General features: G+C 42.8%; 1 protein-coding gene across 1 annotated transcript in view; it reads left to right on the top strand.

Moving 5' to 3' along the window:
- Positions 1-18,476, top strand: part of CELSR1 (cadherin EGF LAG seven-pass G-type receptor 1) — a 222,543-nt gene extending 204,067 nt beyond the window's left edge. Inside the window, exons 26-35 of the mRNA XM_054988282.1 lie at positions 1,978-2,090; positions 3,189-3,268; positions 5,300-5,426; positions 7,480-7,605; positions 8,392-8,528; positions 8,884-8,987; positions 10,773-10,934; positions 11,418-11,660; positions 12,636-12,900; positions 14,444-18,476. Of these exons, the coding sequence (XP_054844257.1) occupies positions 1,978-2,090; positions 3,189-3,268; positions 5,300-5,426; positions 7,480-7,605; positions 8,392-8,528; positions 8,884-8,987; positions 10,773-10,934; positions 11,418-11,660; positions 12,636-12,900; positions 14,444-14,468 (1,382 nt within the window). The 3' untranslated portion in view covers positions 14,469-18,476. The remainder of the gene's footprint in view (positions 1-1,977; positions 2,091-3,188; positions 3,269-5,299; positions 5,427-7,479; positions 7,606-8,391; positions 8,529-8,883; positions 8,988-10,772; positions 10,935-11,417; positions 11,661-12,635; positions 12,901-14,443) is intronic.
- Positions 18,477-21,110: the final 2,634 nt, after the last annotated feature.

Here is a 21,110-nt window from a genome sequence, read left to right on the forward strand (position 1 = left end):
AAACTTTAATTACTTCATGAAGGCAAGATATCACTACTGAAACCTGAAATAGAGATACATGTTACAAACAACAGATCTAGAGCCATTTTGAAAAGCCAGTGAGGTGCCTAATGCAGAAACTGTCACGGAAATTGTCCAAATCATCACACAAATTATCTCCACTGGTTTTATTCTCATTAGTCGATAGCTCAGCTTCAGTTTTCAACCTCTTGTAGATGGGAACCTATTTCAAGTCATTCAGGTTCATCTGTTGAAATATGTGGGTCGCTGTAAGAAATATTCCCACAGAGACCTTTTACAATGTTGATCTCAGTCGGGTAAGTCCTTGTTGTGATACTGTTGTGGCTAATGATGGTTTAACGCAGCAGTTGAAATATTAACCACGCTACGGACCACTTCACATGTTAGGTACAGCAGAATTTGAGTAGCTTTGTGGTGTACCTGAAGACAACTAACCGTTTGAAGAGCAAAATTGAGTCTGAAAGTTTCAGATGAAGATATGATCAGAAGGACAGGCCAATTTTGACTCCTGGCGGCACCTTTGCTGTGTGTTTTCAGACAAATGCTTTTCATTTTATGTATTTAATTAAGCCTTTTCACTTTATTAAGCCCTAAGTAGTTTACATATAAACATGTTGTTTACCACTTTCAAACGTTACCCCAAAACAATAGTCATCCTATGGAATCCTACCAGGATCCAGCTTTGTTTTGTAACATTAGAAGATGCCTTAATACAAGCCCAAGACATATGTAAACAGCACCAGGCATGGTCTAAAGCAGGGATCTCTAACCCTTGTTGAGCCTGTGGGCACATTTAGAACTTTGAGGTCCTTTTAGAGATGCCACTGCAAAATTGTGAGAAAAGGTCACAGAAGCTGAGAGCTAAGCCACAAGAGACAAATTACACGAGGACAAGCACGTGAAGGGAGTCGCAATGTTTGCCAGGAAGCTGAGTTTTAAAAGAGATCAGACAGCTTTGTTAATTTCCCCTCCCTTCAGAGCCAGGGAGATCACTGCTCAGAGGGTTTGTTAATTTCCTCTTTGCCTCCAGAAGGCTCTGTCAGTTTCACCTCCCCTTCTAGGAGGTGAAGAGGAAATAAACAGATTCTCTTGAGGAGAGCTTTGCTGGCTCTGTAGAGAGGGGAAATTGACAAAGCCTTCTGATCTCTTTTAAAACTCATCTTCCCAGCTAACATTGCACCTCCCTTCATGTGAATGTCCTGGTGTAATTCGTCTCTTGTAGTATAGCTCTGGCAGCAGGAGAAAGGGGCTGTCAGTTTCACAGACCCCCCCCCCCCTCGATGGGCTGAAACTGGCGCAGGGTCTGTAAAACTCCAAACAAGCCACAGAATGGCTGGAAAAATTCATTTGTTCCGGAAAAACGCGGTCCCACGGAAGGCGTGTTTCTCTTCAAATGAACCGGCCATTCCATATGGAACGTTGTTCTGTGGTTCGTTTCGTGCCCATCTCTATTAGAGACTGAAGAGCTTCTTGAAGGAAAGGAGAGGTTGAGAGCATCATATGTCAAAAGGTTTGTGGGCTGAGGTGAAACTCCTTTGGGGCAGGTACCTCATTCCTGTTGAATTTTATAGTAGATGAACTATGTGCCTAAAGGCAAAAAACGGTCCCTTTTTAATTTAGTAAAACATTAACAAGGTAAGTTGTAGAAAGTGAAAGAAGTTCATTTTCTGCCAGCTAATATTAGAGTCAGATGTTTGGCCATAGTTTGATGCAAACTCCACAAACAGGTATTCAGTCTTGGGAAGCAGGATCTTTCAGCAAATTCTATTACTGTGTTTTAATAAACTTTCCCGTAGTACCCAACGGTTAATTATTTCTGAGTAAGAAGAAAAGGGCATACCTTTTACATAATGGTTATTCTATGCTCTTTGTAGAGATTTGGAATATGAATCTTGAAAGTCGTTTGTGGATTCCACACATCAGAGATGTTCTCTCCCTTTTTGTGTTGCCATTCAGGTCTTGCCGTGGGTCTGGATCCAAAGGGCTATGGGAACCCAGACTTCTGTTGGCTGTCTGTTCACGATACCCTCATCTGGAGCTTCGCTGGACCCATTGTGATTGTTGTGGTTGTAAGTATTACAGTGTTGACAAGAGGGCTTTTTTTCAGCTGGAAGGTGGTGGAACAGAGTTTGTGCGGAGATTGTGCACAGTGGCGTGGAGGGCAATCTCAACTCCCCTCTGTCTGAAGATCAGGGGGCGGGGCCACCGGCCATGTGACTATTTTCACCAAGGGCAGTGAAACTTAAACTTTAAACTTTTAAAAACTCCCCCCTTGTTCCAGCTGATCCAAAGTGACATCATTGGCCTTGGAAGCATGCGTGCACTTTGTGCGCGCACATGTGGTACCAGGGGCACCACCTCCCGCCAAGAGTTGCCTCTCATGCTGGCAACCCACTGAGTTCCACCACCTCTTTTCCCAGAAAAAAAGCCCTGGTCGACACACATCATAGTGTTTGCAGAACTGAAATTATCACTGTCCTACAACCTGAGGGTTTGCCAGTCTCCAAGTTCACCTTCTGCAGGCTCCTCCTAACCCAAATCAAATATACATGTTATCATCAATAATTAATCCTAAAGCTATAAGAAATCTCAGTAACCACATTATTAGTAGTTTTGAAATTCCATGATGGTAGCGGTTGCTGAAAATGAAGCAAGCTTTTTGTGATGTCTTTATCATCGATAGCTGAAAATACAGATTTGGGGTTTTCTTGCTGGCCAGGAGTCAAATCTCTGTGGTTGCAAGCATTCTGAAAAGTGTTGCCTGCACACATGCAAAATGGTCATATGCTGACATGAATACTAGTATATTCTCCATCCTGCTTTGTGACATTTGCAAGCATTTCTTCCTAGGACAGTAACACCCAACTGTTCCCCGTGACACTTGGCTTGTGTAAGTACCAGCTGCAGGTTTTCTTGGCTTTTTCGATTCGGCCCGTTCACTAAGCTTGATCCTTAGGGTTACTTTAGGAAACTTGTTTTGCTGCCAAAGCAGGACCTCAAGACAGCTCATAGCTGATCCAAAGTGCCTTGAATTAGAGAACCAAAGTGTAATGGGGAGAGAGGAGCTCTCAGCTATGCAAGGTTGAGGGCAATTTGGTGAACTCCTGAGAAGAAAATTAAATCTACATTACTGTTTTGATCCATATTTCCCCCCCCCCCCTTTCAAGATCAACATCGTCATCTTCATACTAGCTGTGAAAGCGTCATGCAGACGGAGGCAGCGTTCGTTGGAAAAAACGGGAGTTATGTAAGTTTGTAGCCCAAGCTGAAAAGAAATTCTACTGACCGGTGATTGTGGTCTTCCAAGTGAGCCTGCACCCGTGTCCCAGTTTTTATCCTTTTTTAAAAAAAAACTCTTGATTGCTGCACACACGTGAACCGCCTTATACTGAGTCTGACCTGGTCCATCCAAGTCTGCTCAGACCGGTAATGGCTGTCCAGGGTCTCAGGCGGAGGTCTTTCACATCACCAGCTTCCTGGTCCTTTTAACTGGAGATGCTGGGGATTGAACCTGGGACCTTCTTCATGCAAAACAAAGTCCCTTCCACTGAGCCACAGCTGCTTCCCTTTCTTTCATCAAGTTATGCTCTGCAGCTGTGAATGGATAACAGCAAGACTGCAGACTTTTGCTTGGTGGGGGATATGTACAGTGCCATCCTAAGAAGAATTACACTCTTCTAAATTCGTTGAAGTCGTTCAGTTTAGAAGGGTGTAGCTGTTGGACTGCATTGTTAGACTGCATTCTTAAGGACATTTTCCTGGGAGCCAGCCATTTTGTTTGTTTGATCGATCGATCGATCGATCGTAGTTAAGAGTGGCAGGACTCTGGAGAGCTGGGATTGATTCCCCACTCCTCCGCTTGAAGCCAGCTGGGTGACCGTGGATAAGTCACAGCTCTCTCAGCCCCACCCACCTCACAGGGCGATTGTTGTGAGGATAATAATAACACATGATAACAACAACAACAACTTTCGATTTATTTACCGCCTTTCAGGACAACTTAATGCCCACTCAGAGCAGTTTACAAAGTATGTCATTATTATCCCCACAACAAAACACCCTGTGAGGTGGGTGGGGCTGAGATTGCTCTGAGAGAGCTGTGACTGACCCAAGGTCACCAGCTGGCTTCAAGTGGAGGAGTGGGGAATCAAACCCGGCTCTCCAGATTAGAGTCCTGCTGCTCTTAACCACCACACCAAACTGGCTTTCTTTGTAAACTACTCTGAGTGGGTGTTAAGTTGTCCTGAAGGGCGGTATATAAATCAAATGTTACTATGTTATTATTTGTATTTCACTTCATTTAAACCCAGCCCTACCTTTCTCCTCAATGGGCACCCAAAGCAGCTTGCACCATTCTCCTCTCCTCCTTTTTCCTCACAACAAACCCTGCGAGGTAGGTTAGGCTGAGAGTGTATGACTGGCCCAAGGTCGCCCAGGAAGCTTCCATGGCAGAGCAGGAAATCGAATCTGGGACTCCCAGATCCTAGTCTGTCACTCTGGCTGCTACACCACATTGACTTACCTGAAGTCTGAACTTGGCACTTAGTTCTGAGTAGTTCGGATTTCTTCCTTAACCTAGTTGAGCGTCACTGCTTAACTTCGTAACCTGTTTCACCTTTATGCGATGTGATCCCCAATGCTGCACGTTGTTATTCATGTATTGTCACAGTAAAGTACAGCAGTATAAGAAATGCCTCCTGGCCAGAGTTGACTATTATATTTCCTGTGACAGCAAAATTCCTCTGGGACACAAGGAAGCAGGGGGAACCATAAGGCATCATTAACCCATTTTTCTTGTCCAGTCTAGGAATTTTTCTCAATTACCTTTGGACAAAGGCTAGTGTAGAAGCAGTGAGTGATCCTGTACAGTAAAGTTGCTTATAATTCACTAACTGTATGTGAGGATGCAAATATTGGTGATGTGTGCTGGTACAGAAAGGATGGGGAGGAACAGAAAGGCAAAGACAGCATGTTGATACTCTCCCTAAGGCTGTTGTGGCACCTTCTCTCTCTCTGTCTCTCTCTCTCTCATTCTCGTAGTTCAACTGTAGACTAAAGCAGGCTAATGAGAACAATACATACTGGTGTTTGCTGGATAAATAAAGAGATTTTGCTAAGGTCATGTGACAATGGCATGAGAGAAGGCTAGCATTTAGTTTTGTATTTCGTACCTTCTGTTCTTTTAGAACCCAGAGTGGGTTGAGAATGGGAGAGAGCATGCGCCAGGGACTGCAATTTAAAACGGAGCACTAAAAACGATTGTGTTGTTTTTATCTAGCTCTGTACTGCGTACAGCTTTCCTCCTGCTTCTCCTGATAAGCGCTACCTGGTTACTGGGGCTGATGGCAGTAAACAGTGACGTCATGACATTTCACTACCTGTTTGCCATCTTCAGCTGTTTACAGGTAAGTTAGAAAAGTCTGTCCTTACGGTATATCCTGGAAGCCAGTTTGGTGTAGTGGTTAAGAGTGCGGGACTCTAATCTGGAGAACTGGGTTTGATTCTCTACTCCTCTGCTTGAAGCCAGCTGGGTGACCTTGGGGCAGTCACAGCTCTCTCAGAGCTCTCTCAGCCCCACCCACCTCACAGGGTGTTTTGTTGTGGGGATAACAATGGCATACTTTGTAAACCGCTCTGAGTGGGTGTTAAGTCATCCTGAAGCGCGGTATATAAATCGAATGTTGTTATTACTATCTCCCGTTCCCCTGGAGGGCCCTTTGTTGGCCCTTCAGGGAAACTGATTGGCCGCTGTGCAAAACAGCATGCTGGATTTGATGAACCACTGGTCGGATCCAGCAGGGCTCTTCTTGTGTTCCGGGGGCACCTCATGCTTTCGGCTGATTTAAGCGATGAAGCAATGCTGAGTTCAGAGCATTTTTTTTTAAAGGCTCACAGCTAAAAACAGCAAACCAGTGTCCCTTTTCTTCTTGGAAAGATGTTTTTCTTCACATCAAGGGGATGTTCTTGTAACAATCCCCAATAAATGTGTCTTATCTGACACACACAGCAAATACGATTCGGCAAAGAGAAAGGCTGCATAATATAAGGGACTGGTGGGTCTCTTGCCAAGCGCTCTAACAACCTTTCCTCCAAATCTAAATTGTTTTCACATCGGTGTTTTCAAGAGATGATGGGCTTTAGCCTGTGTCTTCCATTGTAAACCCTTTGAGCACCATTTAAATGGGCAACTTTCTCAGCATCTGAGAGCCACATCAGAAACTTAAAATGATCCACAAAGCTAGAACTGGGTGGTTTAGCTGTCAGAAGCTGCTCCTACAGATATTCCCTCCAGAAACAAACTGGTATTTATGGCAGAAGCTAGGAAACCCTCAGCTGAGCAAATAATATAAGATAGAAATCACCCTTTGGCTGGTTCCCAAACCTTCAATTATAGTAGCTCATGAATAAGCACTTTGTTGTTGTGTTGTTGTTCAGGACCTGCCTGTTGAATCTGTCTTGAAAAACAGTTCCTTCAGTCATGGAATCCAATCAAAAGGGGACTGGTAGCAATTCCTCTGGGCATTATTCCCACGCATTCTGTTATTTTGTGGGGTTTTATTTCTATAAGCCACCATGATAATACTCTGTTGAAAATTGGAACATAATAAAATACATACAGAGCGTTGTAATACCATACTTTGGTTTTATTTTAATAGAGCTTGCACAGCATCTCTTCCCCTCTCCCCAATTCATGAGGCAACTCATTTGTGTATTATCTCTTACTTCTGTTCTTATTCCATCTCCTTCAAGAAATATAGTACTCCACCTTATTGTCCCTGCAAAACCCCAAACACCCATGCACAGCCTGTGCCTGTTTCCTCCACAATCCTTATGGCAGTCTTGGAGAATAATAAGACTGGGAAGAGTTAAATATAAGCAGGGGTCATTTAGTAGAAAAAGAGCTGCATTAGCATAACTCATTAGCAGATGCCACGCCCCTTGACATTAGCAGAAGTGTGTCATTAGCATAACTGATTTGCATATGCCACACCCCCTGACATCACCTATCCTGGCTGTTTTGGAACCAATCGTGGCCATTCAGAGCCGAAATTGGGCACAAAATGGCAAAAAGGGGCTGAAAATGGCCGCAAAGGGGCCCAAAATGGTCAGAATCGGGCCGCTGCTGAGCGGGCGAGTGATCCACCACAAGTCAAAGGCCCCAATCCAGGCCGAAACGGGCCCAAATGGCCGAGAGTCAGGCGGGTGGGGCCACCTGACATGTGACCTCTTTTGGGAACTGCTAGAACTGCATTCCTGTGTGTTCCCCCTCGAAATGAGCCCTGGATATAAGTCAGTAGTGTCTGTTCTGATCATATGCCACAAAGCCGCCTTGTAAGAGCATGGAAGACATGATCCGGGAGGAAACCCAGACTTTATTTTTTTTCGTTATGTAAAACCATAAACGTATATCCTGTGCTTTTCCTTCCCTCCTCTTGGTCTCTTCTTAAAAACATCTAGGGGCTGTTCATCTTTTTCTTCCACTGTATCTTCAATAAGGAAGTCAGGAAACATTTGAAGAATACTTTTACTGGAAAGAAGCCACTTCCAGATGATTCTACAGCGACAAGAGCCACGTTATTAACCGTAAGAAGCCAGATTGCAAAAAGAATTCCCTTCCACATTCTTCTGATTGTGCTGCCTGCTGACATATTGGCCCATGCCAGATTGTATCTGGCATCTTTGCCACGGCTCAGAATCGGCTTTCACATATAACATGGCAAGCTTTTGAGGCCTTTGTATCCATAGCCATTCACTTTTTTAGTTGGGATATTAATTGTATGTCGTATATCCAATAATTTTTGTATTTAGTTTTTAACAATATCCATTTGTTTAGTCATTTCTTTAGAAGTAAATAAATAAAAGTAGATGGTTGCTCTTAGCTATACATATCAAGAGAAGCATTCAGGGTTTTCTCCTTTTAAAAAAACGCTGTAATGTAAAAACTTCTTTGTAATGTATTTGATTCGTAAAACATTTTGCATTAGTATCTGCAAAGATTGTACTAGAAGGCCTGTTTGATACAGAAGACTTCTTTTTGGTTACTATTTAAATGTTATGGATAAACAAAGCACTCCCAATGACTTCTGTTGTCCATCCCCCCTTATATCAATTCAATACCCAGAGAAAGGAGGGAGGGAGGGAGGGAGAGAAAGTTTTTTTACAGCAGCATTCAGTCATGTAACCCCTTATCACGAACAAATGTACATTGTACATGGTTGGAAATGGTAGAGCTATAATTTAGTTGTATGCTGTGCATAAAGCTCAGCTCCAATCAGTTTATGCTCTTAAATTGCCTACTGGGTATTTTCTAAAAGAAAGAGGCAGGTTTATTGGTTAACGTGTGTTGTTATGCTTTCCCCCCCTTTTCAGCGGTCCCTGAACTGTAATGATACGTATGTAGAGGAGCCAAATATGTATCGCACCACTCTGGGAGAATCCACCGTTTCCTTAGAAAGCACCGTCAGGTCAGCCAAGAGTCACAATAGCTACCTTGCTTATATCCTCAGGTAATCTGGTGGTGGCGCATGGCTTTCTGGCTCTTGCTTTTCTCTTTACGTGGCTTTGGCAAACAACAACAACAAAATGCATTCATTGTCATTTCTGCATAAAGTTTTGCATAAATTGTCCTTGCCTCACAGCTCTCCAGATCGGCTTTGGGCAGCGATATCTTTGCTTGTTTGGCATTTTCATGGAGCTGAACTGGCCCATTTCAAGAAACTGTCGATTGTACGCTTATGGCACTGGCTCTACTAACACCACGGGGAGAATATTTAATTTGACAGAGCATGCTATGAATTCAGACATGTTGCTGGCGTTAGTTCACTTATCAATACACTGACCAGGAAAGCTCTTTCTCTTTAGAGATGAAGCTGCCCAGAAGCTGAGCGTTTCATCAAGCCAAGCTAGGCCTGGTCATGCAGAAGGCGATTCCTCCATCTTCCACAGGAAGCCCTCAAAATCCAACGGTAAGAAGGATTTCCTGTAAGAATTACCTACCACAAGCAGGATTTGCTCCCCCACTTTTTAATACATTTATAAATGTTTCTTTCAAGTTCTGCTTTATTTTATCATTCTAAAGCCCATGAGAAAGAATACTCCAAAACAAATTACAAACCTCGAAGGTTATATGTTAAATATATTTTGTAAATTTTTATATTTTTAATTCTTACAAAAGTGCAAGTGCTCAAATGTGATAAATATACTACAATAAATATACAGCTAATAAACCTTCATAAATAATCATAAATATTCATCCAGTGTCCAATCCTTCCAGTCCACTTTGAATTCCAAATGCCAGAGTTGTAAACTGTATATTCTTAGTTCTTGTTCTATTTCAAAGCTGTTAATATCTGTGTGGAGCTTGAAAACTATAAATATCTGTGTGGAGTATCCTCAGATGACCGCATTTCCTAGTGGTTACAGCTGAAAATCTCCAAGATTGGGCTATGAAAACCTATATGATCTTGTTCTTTGTTCTGTTTCAAAGCTGTTGATACTTGTTAGAAGTTTCAGAACTGTTTATATCCATATGGAATATCTTTACACAACAACAATGCCCAGTGGTTAAAGCTGAGACCATCCAAAAATGGGCTGTAAGAGCCTGACGGGTGTCGCCAGCCTGCTATCCCGTTTCGACAATGGCTTTTTCAAAGGCTCTAATCAAAATACAAATCACTCCAACACCACCACACCCATTTCCTGGAAGATGAAAGAGCCGATGGACCATTGCTGTCAAAGAATACAGCTGTTTGGGTGATTTGCATGTACCATTGAGTAGGTCAGGCAGAACTCTCTGGGCTCCATTTTGCATCAGGGCTAACTAATCCAAATAGACAAATAAAATTGGAGACAATTGATACCAAGGAAGGAATTTATAATTATTTATGGATTAAAAACCATTCAAAGACAGGATGGCCCTCATATTGTGAGACATGGGTTATTAAAAATATGGTTTCAATGTAGAAATAGATTTAAGCCTGCCAATTTTGCCATTGATATCACCAATAGATTCTTATTATGATATTATTACAAGAAATAAAATATATTATGTTAATTATGAATATATGATGGACAAGCAAGGAAAAATAAAAACATGGGAAGAAATCCAAACTCAGGGAAAGAATATCCCATGGTTGACGTATTATCAGTTAGTGACTAAACTTAAAGATCAACTATCCATGGAAGAAGGATGATTAAGAGAGAAAATATTGTTTGAACATCTAATCTGTAGAGAGCCAAGAAAAGTATATAAGTATATAAGTATAAAAGTATATAAAATCTTACTGCAAAATGAAACAGAATAGGAACAGGTCAAAAATTGTATGATTAAATGGATGCAGACTTTCGGTGAAAATATTTCAATGAGTCAATGGAAAAATGTATGAACCAAAGAAACTAAATGTACAGACTGTCAAATGTTAAGAGAAAATTGGTATAAAAAGTTTTTAGATGGTATATTACTCCTAAGGATAGTGCAAAAACTAGTAAAGACTATAGCGAAAAGTGTTGGAAATGCCAATTGTGGTAGACAAGTAAGATAGCAAGAAGATACTGGATAAAAATACATGAGGAGATACAAAAGATATTGAAGTTTTGTTTTGTGCTGGATCCTAAAAATAAATTTAGGATAAAGTGCATACAGTGAAATACCCACCAGTGTGCAGTATCTGGAAGTCCACAGTGCTGTTTGATATTATCCTTCCACCATTCATTCAGGGTGTCCGTTGTTAAAACTCTTTTTACATCCACAGAGCATGACTCCGACTCTGACAGCGAGTTGTCCCTTGACGAACACAGCAGCTCATATGCCTCCTCCCACTCATCAGACAGTGAAGATGATGTTCTTGAAACCGAGAAGAAATGGAACTCTGGGAAAAACAATGACCGAGGTCCCCTGCACAGCACCCCCAAAGGTAAAAGGGTAACAACCCGAGCCGTAGTACTTGCTGCACATGTGAGCTCAAAGATAACAAATAGTGTTGATGTGCTTCAGAGAATATCATGATCTTCTTCTTAAAAGATGTAGGATTAAAGATCAACACAGCCAAGTTGGCCAAGGGTTGGTCATAGGCAGCTACCTGATTTTTAGCTCCAGATTCTCCATTTGTTAAGACAAGAGTGTATGTACAAGACAAAAGCAAGAATGTACCTTTTGCTAATGTAGAGGGCGCTTTTGCAATTGTAGCCCAATTTTGTTTGAATTGGGAGTCAAGAATGACTGAAAACTGTTGGGTTCGTTTCATTTCGGTGATCAATGGTTGTCCGAAAATGCTGCTGAGAGTAGAGGATGTAGAAGCTGTAGAGGAGTAGAGAGTAGAAGCTGTAGAGGATTCTCTCAAAGCGTCCAGACTGATGTCTTTCCCCTCCTTTGGTTTACTTTTTGTTGTGTCCAGCAGTTGATTCTGTTCCCAACCATGTGAAGCCCTATTGGCCGTCGGAAGGCATCGCAGCCAGCGACGGCGAGGAGCCGAGCGCCAAGCAAAAGCTGAAGGTGGAAACCAAAGTGAACGTGGAGCTCCACCGGGAAAGCCAAGCAAACCACAGCAGTGAAGTCCTGCAGGACAAAGAGAATGAGGGGCAGCAGAAGGAGAACAAGCCCCTGGCCCAGCAGAACAACCAGCAGCCGGAACAAAGGAAAGGTAACAAGCAGCTGCATCGCAATAAAGGGGGAGGAGTCATCAAATCGAGCTCTCGAGAAACTCTGGCCGTTTTCACACTACTAACCTGCTTCTGTAACGTTGCGAAATGTCGCGCAAAAAACACGGAAGATAGCGTCTTCTCGCGAGAGTTTTGCGCGACGTCGCACAAAACTCTCGCAAGAAGACGCTATCTTCTGCATTTTTTGCACAACGTTTCACAATGTTACAAAAGCAGGTTAGTAGTGTGAAAACGGCCTCTAGCTCAGGGCCCTTTCATGCAATAGCTGTTTTAGTCGAACACCATAAAATGTTGTTTGGGTGGATGTGAGAAACACATTTGGAACTGAGTTTTCCCTAGGGAAGCATAGGAGGGGGCTGTGATGGAGTGTAGCTCTCTGTTGAAAGTTAAACCCAAGGGCAAGAACAAGGTCACTTCTGCCTAGTGTATGATTAGGCCTCAAAGCACTTTGCAGAATCCACCCGATTCCCAAACTTGTGACTTGCTAGTCTTTGATTTTATCCATCAGACTTCATTCACTCCACCTAAAAGCGGAGAAGGATCGGGCTTGGGTACTGTTGTCATTCCCAGTTAGACCACTTCATCCTGTAGGTGGGCTAACATCCCAGTGAGTACCTGTCATCCCTGCTGAATAATAATGATATTCGATTTATAATAACGTCCACTCAGAGTGGTTTACAGAGTGTGTTATTATTATCCTCATGACAATCACCCTGTGAGGTGGGTGGGGCTGAGAGAGCTCCTAGAAGCTGGGACTGACTCAAGGTCACCCAGCTGGCTTCAAGCAGAGGAGTGGGGAATCAAACCCGGTTCTCCAGATTAGAGTCCTGCCACTCTTAACCTAGAATAGCCATGTTAGTAAATATGGGTTTTGCATTGGTTTCTATCCTGATTATATCAAATTAATGCCACTTTAAAAAAAACCTCATCACTTTATTTTTTTCTTTCCACTGCAGGCATATTGAAAAATAAAGTCACCTACCCTCCTCCATTAGTGGACAAAAACATGAAGAATCGGCTACGGGAAAAACTGTCAGATTATAATCAAACCACTCTCTCATCCAAAGTGACTCCTGTTGGGACGAACAACGGGGTTCGCTGCACTTCGGATTCCGGAGTCACAATCAAAAACCCAAGAAGAGATCATCCTTCTGAGCAAATCAACGGGATGGCCATGAGCGTCCATGTGGGGACAGTAACGGCAGAGACCTCCGATTCTGAGTGAGTTCCGCTACCCCTCTCCAGTTTCTAATGTTTGTTCCTTTCTTTCCTACGTTGCGCAGAATTCATTGTTAGGTTATGTTTTGCCCTTGCAGCTCAAAAAACGCCATTGTGCCACACCACTGCTGCAACTCTGACCTTGCTTTGTTGCAGTTAACCTGTTTGAGTTTTAAGGCTGCCCCCACTGGAAGCACTGCTGGAAAAATTCCAAATTGAGGGAGAGAAGCATGTAAGATACAAATGCTGTCAGGGCAGAGTGCCAGGAAGTAGGAAAGCAGTAACTGAGGAGGCGGAGGTTGGCTTCCACCCAAGAGCCACTGTTCCTTTTCATTTTAAAGATTTGTGTGGCTTGCTCCATGGAGTAAATCTAGCTTGAGCCAGTCATTTCAAACATACATAAGCTGATTGTCCATCTCGGACCATAACTTATGTGTAGCCTTTGTTTGTTTTAAAGATAGCAACCAGGGCTGTTTCCACTTGGGAATCTTTCCCCAGATGGAACACAACCTGCCCCTGTTTTTCTGGGGAGCTTCCACGGGACGTTCTGCTCTTTATGAGTATGACTCGTGGGGCGCCTGGGGCTTTCCCCTTTAATACAGCGCAAAGAACCACCTCCTTTGCTGTGAATTAAAAGGCAAGTGGCGCAGTGGCTGCAGGCAGAGTCGCCGTATGAAACCTCTGCCCAGCCAACCTGTGGAGGGGGTGGAGCTTAGCGCCCTGTTCAAGATGGCAGCCGTAAACACCTCTAGCAGGGTTTATTTTTAACAAACAGCTGAGTTACAGATCAGTTCGGGGAGGGAGTAACAGCACTGTGTGGAGGTCTGGTAAGATTCTTGTCCGCTCATCACTGACAAGCAGGAAGAGAGAGGGAAGGGGCCGTTCCCCCCACCTGTGCAGATGCAACCCAAGTTACAAAGCTGGCCAAGAATCATTTTTCTGCACTTTTTATGTCCTGCTGATTTGGGGTGGGGAGAGGGAGGGCTTTCTGAAAAATGCTTGAAATGCATTCCAGATATAATGTGAAAGCTCCTTATGGGCTCCTGCGTAGCTAAAGTTAGTCATAAGTAAAGACTTAATTACATATGGACGGGGTGGAGAGCTTGAAATAATCCCTGCCACAGCCTGGTTCACAACCCATTCGTGGCTACTTTTAAAGAAAAACATCTGGAGAGCCATTCACAAGTAATCCAGCACAATGTCTCATTGAGCCTCATAAACGAGGTCAGTAATGGCTCAGTTAAGGCCAGGCGCTTCCCTTTTAGAACTTAGTCATCACTAACTTTAACTGGGTTGGAGCCAAAACCCTTTCCCTATTCCAGCCAAGTCCTTAATGATCACCTCGGCCCTTGAATGCCAGTTCTGGTCATGATTCGTCGGTAATATTCAGCACCTTCGTACTGCAACAAAGATGGGTAGGAAACTTCAGCTGTTAAAGGCGTGGATGTTCCCCTGCATGATAATGTACTAAAATGACCTCGGTAGTTTTACTTGCAATTTGTGGCCTTTAACCCTCAGTTGCACGGTTACTTCTTCTCACGAACAGAGGCAGTAACGAAACTTCAATTTGAATCATCAGGAAATAGCGACGGCCGTTGCACCTTGGGGGACTGCTCCGTTGTGACGTCGCTTGCTCAGGACCTTTCTCAAGTTGACGTCTTTTATTGCTGCGGCATGAGGATGCCAAGGATGTCGCATCTGGGGAGAGTGTCACATCCTGGCGTACTCGCAGTGCTCCCCATTTCCTGGGAGGCGCGTGAGGGATTGATTTACAAGCACATTCAAGTGCCTGCCTAACTGGTGCCAAAACATGCAGAGAAAAATGATGGGGCGGGGGGCACGCTACAGAAGAAGACTCCCATTTGGAAAAGCGGACAGAGCCATAGCAGTGCTGCAAGGACTGAGGAGGGGGGCCGGTCCTTACCAATGAATGACTTGTTCTTCGCAAGCCCCACCCTTCTCCCCGTTTTAAAGATTTGATGAGGCTTTGTTTTGGATGGCACCAGCATGGCTGAACTCAGGAGAAAAAAGTCGTCATCACACCAAGTGCCCTTTTCATTCCTTCGCCGGCTTCTGCACCAACTTGTGGTGGACACTTTGTCTTAAAATACCATCGTTTTGATATAAATGTATATAAATATAAATATATATATAGCTGTAGATAATTTTATATATTTTGTATGGTGATTCTTTTTAAAAAAAAAAGGTTGTTTTGTACATTTCACGTATATGCTGATTTTTCTTAAGATTGATAGCAAGAGAGCAGTTGTGAAAGAGCTTTGATATTTTTTATATTAAAAAGAATTGCACAAGTGTACTTGAATTTGGCATTTAAGAGAAAGAGAGGAGACAAAAGGCATAATTAATATCTGCATGAAACCCAACCTAATAAGTGACAGACAACGCAGTCCTAAGCAGAGAGAGAGAGCCTTCGAAGTCCATCCAAGTCAGTGGACTAGAAAAGGCGTAATTCTGCTTAGTTAGTGTCTTTTTAGAAAATGCTACTGTGTGACTTTGGATATCTACATTCATAAGCAGAATTGATCTGTTGGAATAGCTTGAAATATCTCAAGGATACAAAGTCTATTTTTTTAACCTCAGCCCAAACAAAAAAAAATCTGTTGATGATTTCTAAGGCAAGTCAAGGCTTTTCCCACTCTTGATCTGCATATAGACGTTCTCGTTGTGCTGTGGAGTTCACACCCTGTCTCCCTGGGTTTTGAAATTGCTCTTACCGATAAATTATATATTATATTTCAATGCCATTTAATTGTCAAACTAAAGTCTGTGTAACTTTGGACTCTGTCCACTAGCTTTCATCTTTCCTGCCAACCAACATGATGATTTTCTGTGGACATTCAGCTTCTTTCTTTCTTTCTTTCTTTCTTTCTTTCTTTCTTTCTTTCTTTCTTTCTGGCAAAGCGGAGTAGGGAAAAAAGTCTAAGGAATGCTTCAATTAAACTCCTCAGTGGTTTAGCAGTCATTCATACATAGGGTTTTGAAATAAATGAAATCTTTCTCTTGCCAGGCGAACACAAAAGTTTGGACCAAATAAGAGGCGATGTCTGTTAGCTTTCTATTTATGAGCAGTTTACAAAGGAGGCTTGAGAAATGTAAATATTGATTTCGCTGAGGATGCCTTTTGGTTTGCCTACGAGTCCTTCATCTTCTGGGCATAGTCCATTGGGAATTTCACCTATGCAAGCAAGCCCCTTTGGTATGAACCAAAATTACGCTAAGGCACACTTGCATAGCACGAAGTCTGCAAATGGAAGCTAGGAAGGCTGTGCTCCAAATTTTGCCTAAGCACAAATTCATTCAGGAATTTCTTATCCTTTAACTTCTGTGCCTTCTCTTCCCTGGCTCCTCTCCCCCTCCACACCAAATTTGCAATACAAAAGGAATCTTGTTGGCCAACCTTATATTACTAGTCTAAGGATGCTGAAATGTTAAGTTCTTTCCAGCAGGGAAAAGCACCAGAAGAAGTAACCATTATGAGTGAAACAGATCTGTGATACCCAGCCCATTATTCCGAACACTTGTAAGCGGTGTTGCATAATGCTGAATAGCTACTTTTGAAAAAGCCCCTCTCAGCTTAAGACTCCCCCGCCCCCCCACAACTGAATTGCGGTGAAGGAGACAGCTTGACTGCCCAGGCCAGAAGAAGAAAAGTGATTTGACCCACTTAATAAATAAAAATAATCCAGAACGAGAGTCCGCACCACCACCAAAAAATCCCCCAAACCAAACCCAGAGTTCAGAGTTTTCCATAGGACAGATTGGAATGATGATAGAGAATCCAAGGAAATTCCTAAAGATGGTTTTGGAAGTGGTGGTGGTGAAGTCTGTCAAGTCACAGCTGGCTTATGGTGACACCCCACCCCCCGGTGGGGTTTTTCATGACCAGAGACTAACAGAGGTGGTTTGCCATTGCCTGCCTCTGCAACCCTGGTCTTCAATAGAGGTCTTCCATGCAATTACTAACCAGGGCCAACCCAGCTTAGCTTCTGAGATCTGACAAGATCAGGCTTGCCTGGGCTGTCCGGGTTGAAGCCGTCACTGAAATGTCATATGTTGGCATAACAACAGCCAACTTTGGACCATTGGTTCCTTTCTCCTGTTGTGGACCTGTGTGCAAGAGAAATTCCCAGCAGATTATGGGACTTTTTTGTTAGTGAAACGCTATGTTTGGTATCAGTTCTTTCCTGCGTAGTTTAAACAGCATTTACTTGGTGTATAGTATTTGTGTAAGTGGCAGAACTACTGTGTCTTCCTTGAGGAGTCTGTGTGTGAGAATAAGCAGAATCAGACCAAATAGGATCCAGGAGTTCTGCTACATCAAATGAAAATACAAACCTGCAGCAAATTTCCTCTCTTAGACCGCACAGGTTTTAAAATGTTCTCAAGCAGGGTGGTGTGATTTTCAACCATGATTGAAGTCACCAAAGGAAAGGACCAATTTAAATCACCAATACAAATCACATTTCAACTAATTTGTATAATTACAAAACACACATGCATACTGTTTACTTGATACAACCATTAGTACATATCTGTTGGCAACTAAATACAGTAAAGCCTTTGTCTTACACTCAGGAGTATAATCTGAAACCTCTGGTCATGCATTGCCTTTCTGCTCTACAGTATTGGCATTTACTTAGGAATAAATTGTGAGATTAAGCGGGGTGGGGATTGTTTGGTTCTCTCTATCCACAGCCAGTGATTGCTAAGCAAGGTCACTGACTTGAAGTGCCCTGAATATTCCAAAAGAAATAAATGGTACAATTACAGTATATAGAAAATGATGGGAATTAGTTTACAGTCTTGATTATTCAGAATTCATACAATAACAAATACAGTATTATAACCTACTGCATCCTTCTTATGAATCTCAGAAGTCATATATTCTTGCCTTTGATTCATGAATTTTCGTTGAAAACCAGCCTTCAGCTCAGTGGACATGATCCAGCCAAATCAAACTCTTTTAAATCACACATTTCCATTACATTGTTTTCTCATCTAATTAAATAACGGTCTTCAAATTCATTGAACTTAAATATGTTTATCTTTGGGCACAATCCAACCAAGGGACTCAGCATTAAGAAATTAAAATGGAAATTTAATATAATTGATTTTTTTTAACAAAATAAAATATTTTTAACTTTTAAAAAATCAATGTTTTTATCAGAATGCCTTTTAGATGAGAAAGAGTCTGGCTCTTTAAATATTATTGATTTCATGCTGTGTGAAATTTGATGTAAAAATGTTTTGAATGTGTAATTATCTACCTATCACACTTGGTTGCAAGTGAAATGATGTTGCAACTGTTTTACATTTGTGTGTATATTTTGCCTTGATGAGATGTAGTTTTTGATCACAGCTGTTTACTGCAGGAGTGTCAACTGTGCTAACCACAGAAGGAGAAAAGAACCTATTTTTTTCAATATTTTTAAATGTATGGCAGAATAGACACTGGAGGATTTTTTAAAAAAACAAACGTATATTTATTAACGTGGAGAACACTGGAATTGAAGCACAGAAGAGAGGAGAACTTAATAAATTAAAGTTTTGAATTTGTATTTCAGCTTTGACCATTTATTTCCATAAAGGGGTGGGGTTTGAGATAAACATTGTATATTTTTATCAAGTTGGGCTCCCATGCCAGAGTGCCTTGTAGGGACTAACGTGGCCAGGTAGGGGAGATGTGATGTTTGCAACATCACACAGCAACCTTTGTCTTGCCTTTCCACCTGCATTCCAACTCGGCTCTAGACCGTACCAGGGGTTCCGGCTGGCCATGCTCGATCTGGGGCAGGGGAGGGTTGCCTCGGTTCCTCCACAACACTCTTAAGGAAGCCTGCCCCCCTCAACTTTGGATGAACAACATTTGTATTTATTGTTAACAATTGTATCTAGCTTCCGTCAGAAATGGGAAACTTAGAACTACTTGATAATATAACAATAAATATATAATAGAAGCACAACAAAGACCAATATTAAAAAAAATAAATCAGCTTTCCAGTACAACATAATTTAGAAGTTAAATATTTTCAAAAGCCTGCCCAAACAGACATCTTCATGCATCTTCTGAAAGACTCCCATGAACTATCTTAGGGGGACGTTCCACAACTGTTATGACGCGCCAAAAAAAGTGTAGCTCCTCCTCTAGTGGGCATGTTGGGAGTATACAGTACCGAGAACAAGGCCTTCTCTGTGAATCTCAGCAGCTGCTGGGAGCAGAGAGCTCATGGAAGGTGCCAGGCCTTGAAAGATCTGAGACAGACAGGCCCACTTCGGCTTCTGTCCGTCCCATACTGCTCATTCACCTAAACATGCCACCTAGCTCAACAGACAGCTGGCACAGACGTACAGCCCAGTTCATTTGCACGTGAGCAATCTGGGGATGGCAGAGGGTCTCTTAAATATTTATTTATTTACGTTATCTATAGTCTGCCTTTTTCATTGAAACTTGGGGCAGATTACACAGTATGGGTCAGTACAGTCAATTTCAAAGACACGTGTAATAGGGTATATCAATGCAATTTGCAAAGATTTAAAACCAGCAGAAATCCAATGTCGAGTTGAAGAAATACGGAAACAGCATAAGCAATTCTAAGATTGGCATTTTAAACAACATAGGATCTACCCAGTCGGATCATATTTACAGCAATAGTAGTGAAGTCTATAGTCACTCCCTATCCTTTTACCGATGCATCATTTCGAGACAGCTTCCTTTTATTACAACCTTCCTATCTGATTAAAAGAAAAGCCCTTCAGTTTTGCATAGTTTGCAGAAAGCCGGGAGAGTGGGCTACAGCTGATCTGGCCACCTGGATTCATGCGATGGTAACATCGAGATGTGTGACTACTGTAATGCACTATACATAGGTCTCCCTTCTGAGTTCACTGGAAGGCTCCAGTTGCTGCAGAACTCTGCAGCTCAGCGATTATCTGGAGTTCGGGGGAACCTGAATATCACTCCCATTCTGCAGTCACTCCATTGGCTACTGGGCTTAATTCAAGGTATTGGCTATCACATGCAAAGCTCTTCACAGCATTGGTCCAGCATATCTACAGGTCTGCCTCTCTCCCTATGCTCTATCACAGCAGCTTCGCTCATCTGACTGGCCTTCTGCTAGCTCCACCTTGCACACGGACGAAATCAACAGCTGCCTGTACACGTCTATTCTCTGTGATGGCCTACCTGAAAGGTTTAGGAAAGCTCCCACTCTCCTGGCTTTTTTAATTTGGAAAACAGAAGAAGGAGCAAAGATGTGCATAATTACTTGCATGGGAAAAGAAGGGTGGGGAAGGATTTCAGACATGGGAATGAAAAACTGTAAAATAATACAGGTAAGTTAATGCAACCTGACTAAACCAGTTCCCTAGCTTAACGGCTTACAGTTTTCCATAGATTCTAAGCCACGTCAGCCTGATGTGGGCCTATCCCACAAGGGTCTCCTCTTCCCTTGCTTGCCTCTGGAAAAGGACATAGTAACTCTTCCTTCAGAGTTTTAACAGTCTTGTTAAAACCCCATCCCTTTGCATGACTAGGCTGGTGCTCAGCCAATCGGGTAATTCCTTTTGGAGGAGAACCCATATCCCTCTCTGGGACTTCATGACTCACTGTTCTGTTCCCACTGTGATTAGAAGGCCTAGTGTGGCCTTGGAGCAGGGCTGCCAGCCTCCAAGAGGTGACTGGAGATCTCCCAGAATTACAACTGATCTCCAGGTGACAGAGATCAGTTCCCCTGGAAAAATTGGCTGCTTTGGAGGATGCACTATGGCATTATGCCATTATGAGGCTCCTCCCCTCCACAAATCCCACCCTCTTCAGGCTCCACCTCCAAAATCTCCAGGAATTTCCCAACTTGGACCTGGCAATCCTATCCTGGAGCTTAATTAGGAACAGGAAAATCAGGGACCAGGCTGAGGAAAGGAACATTCCCCCTCCCACACACACACACACACACACACACACACACACTCACTGGTATCCCCTTCTCAGGGCTTTTTTCCGGGAAAAAAGGTGGTGGAACTCAAGACCGCACAATGATGTCACTTTGGGTCAGCTGGAACAAGGGGGGAGTTTTTTAAAGTTTAAATTGCCCTCGGCAAAAATGGTCACATGGCCGGTGGCCCCGCCCCCTGATCTCCAGACAGAGGGGAGTTTAGATTGCCCTCCGTGCCGCTGAGTGACGCAGAGGGCAATC

The sequence above is a fragment of the Eublepharis macularius genome, chromosome 9 (genome assembly GCF_028583425.1).
Source record: "Eublepharis macularius isolate TG4126 chromosome 9, MPM_Emac_v1.0, whole genome shotgun sequence".
Taxonomy (NCBI): Eukaryota; Metazoa; Chordata; class Lepidosauria; order Squamata; family Eublepharidae; genus Eublepharis; species Eublepharis macularius.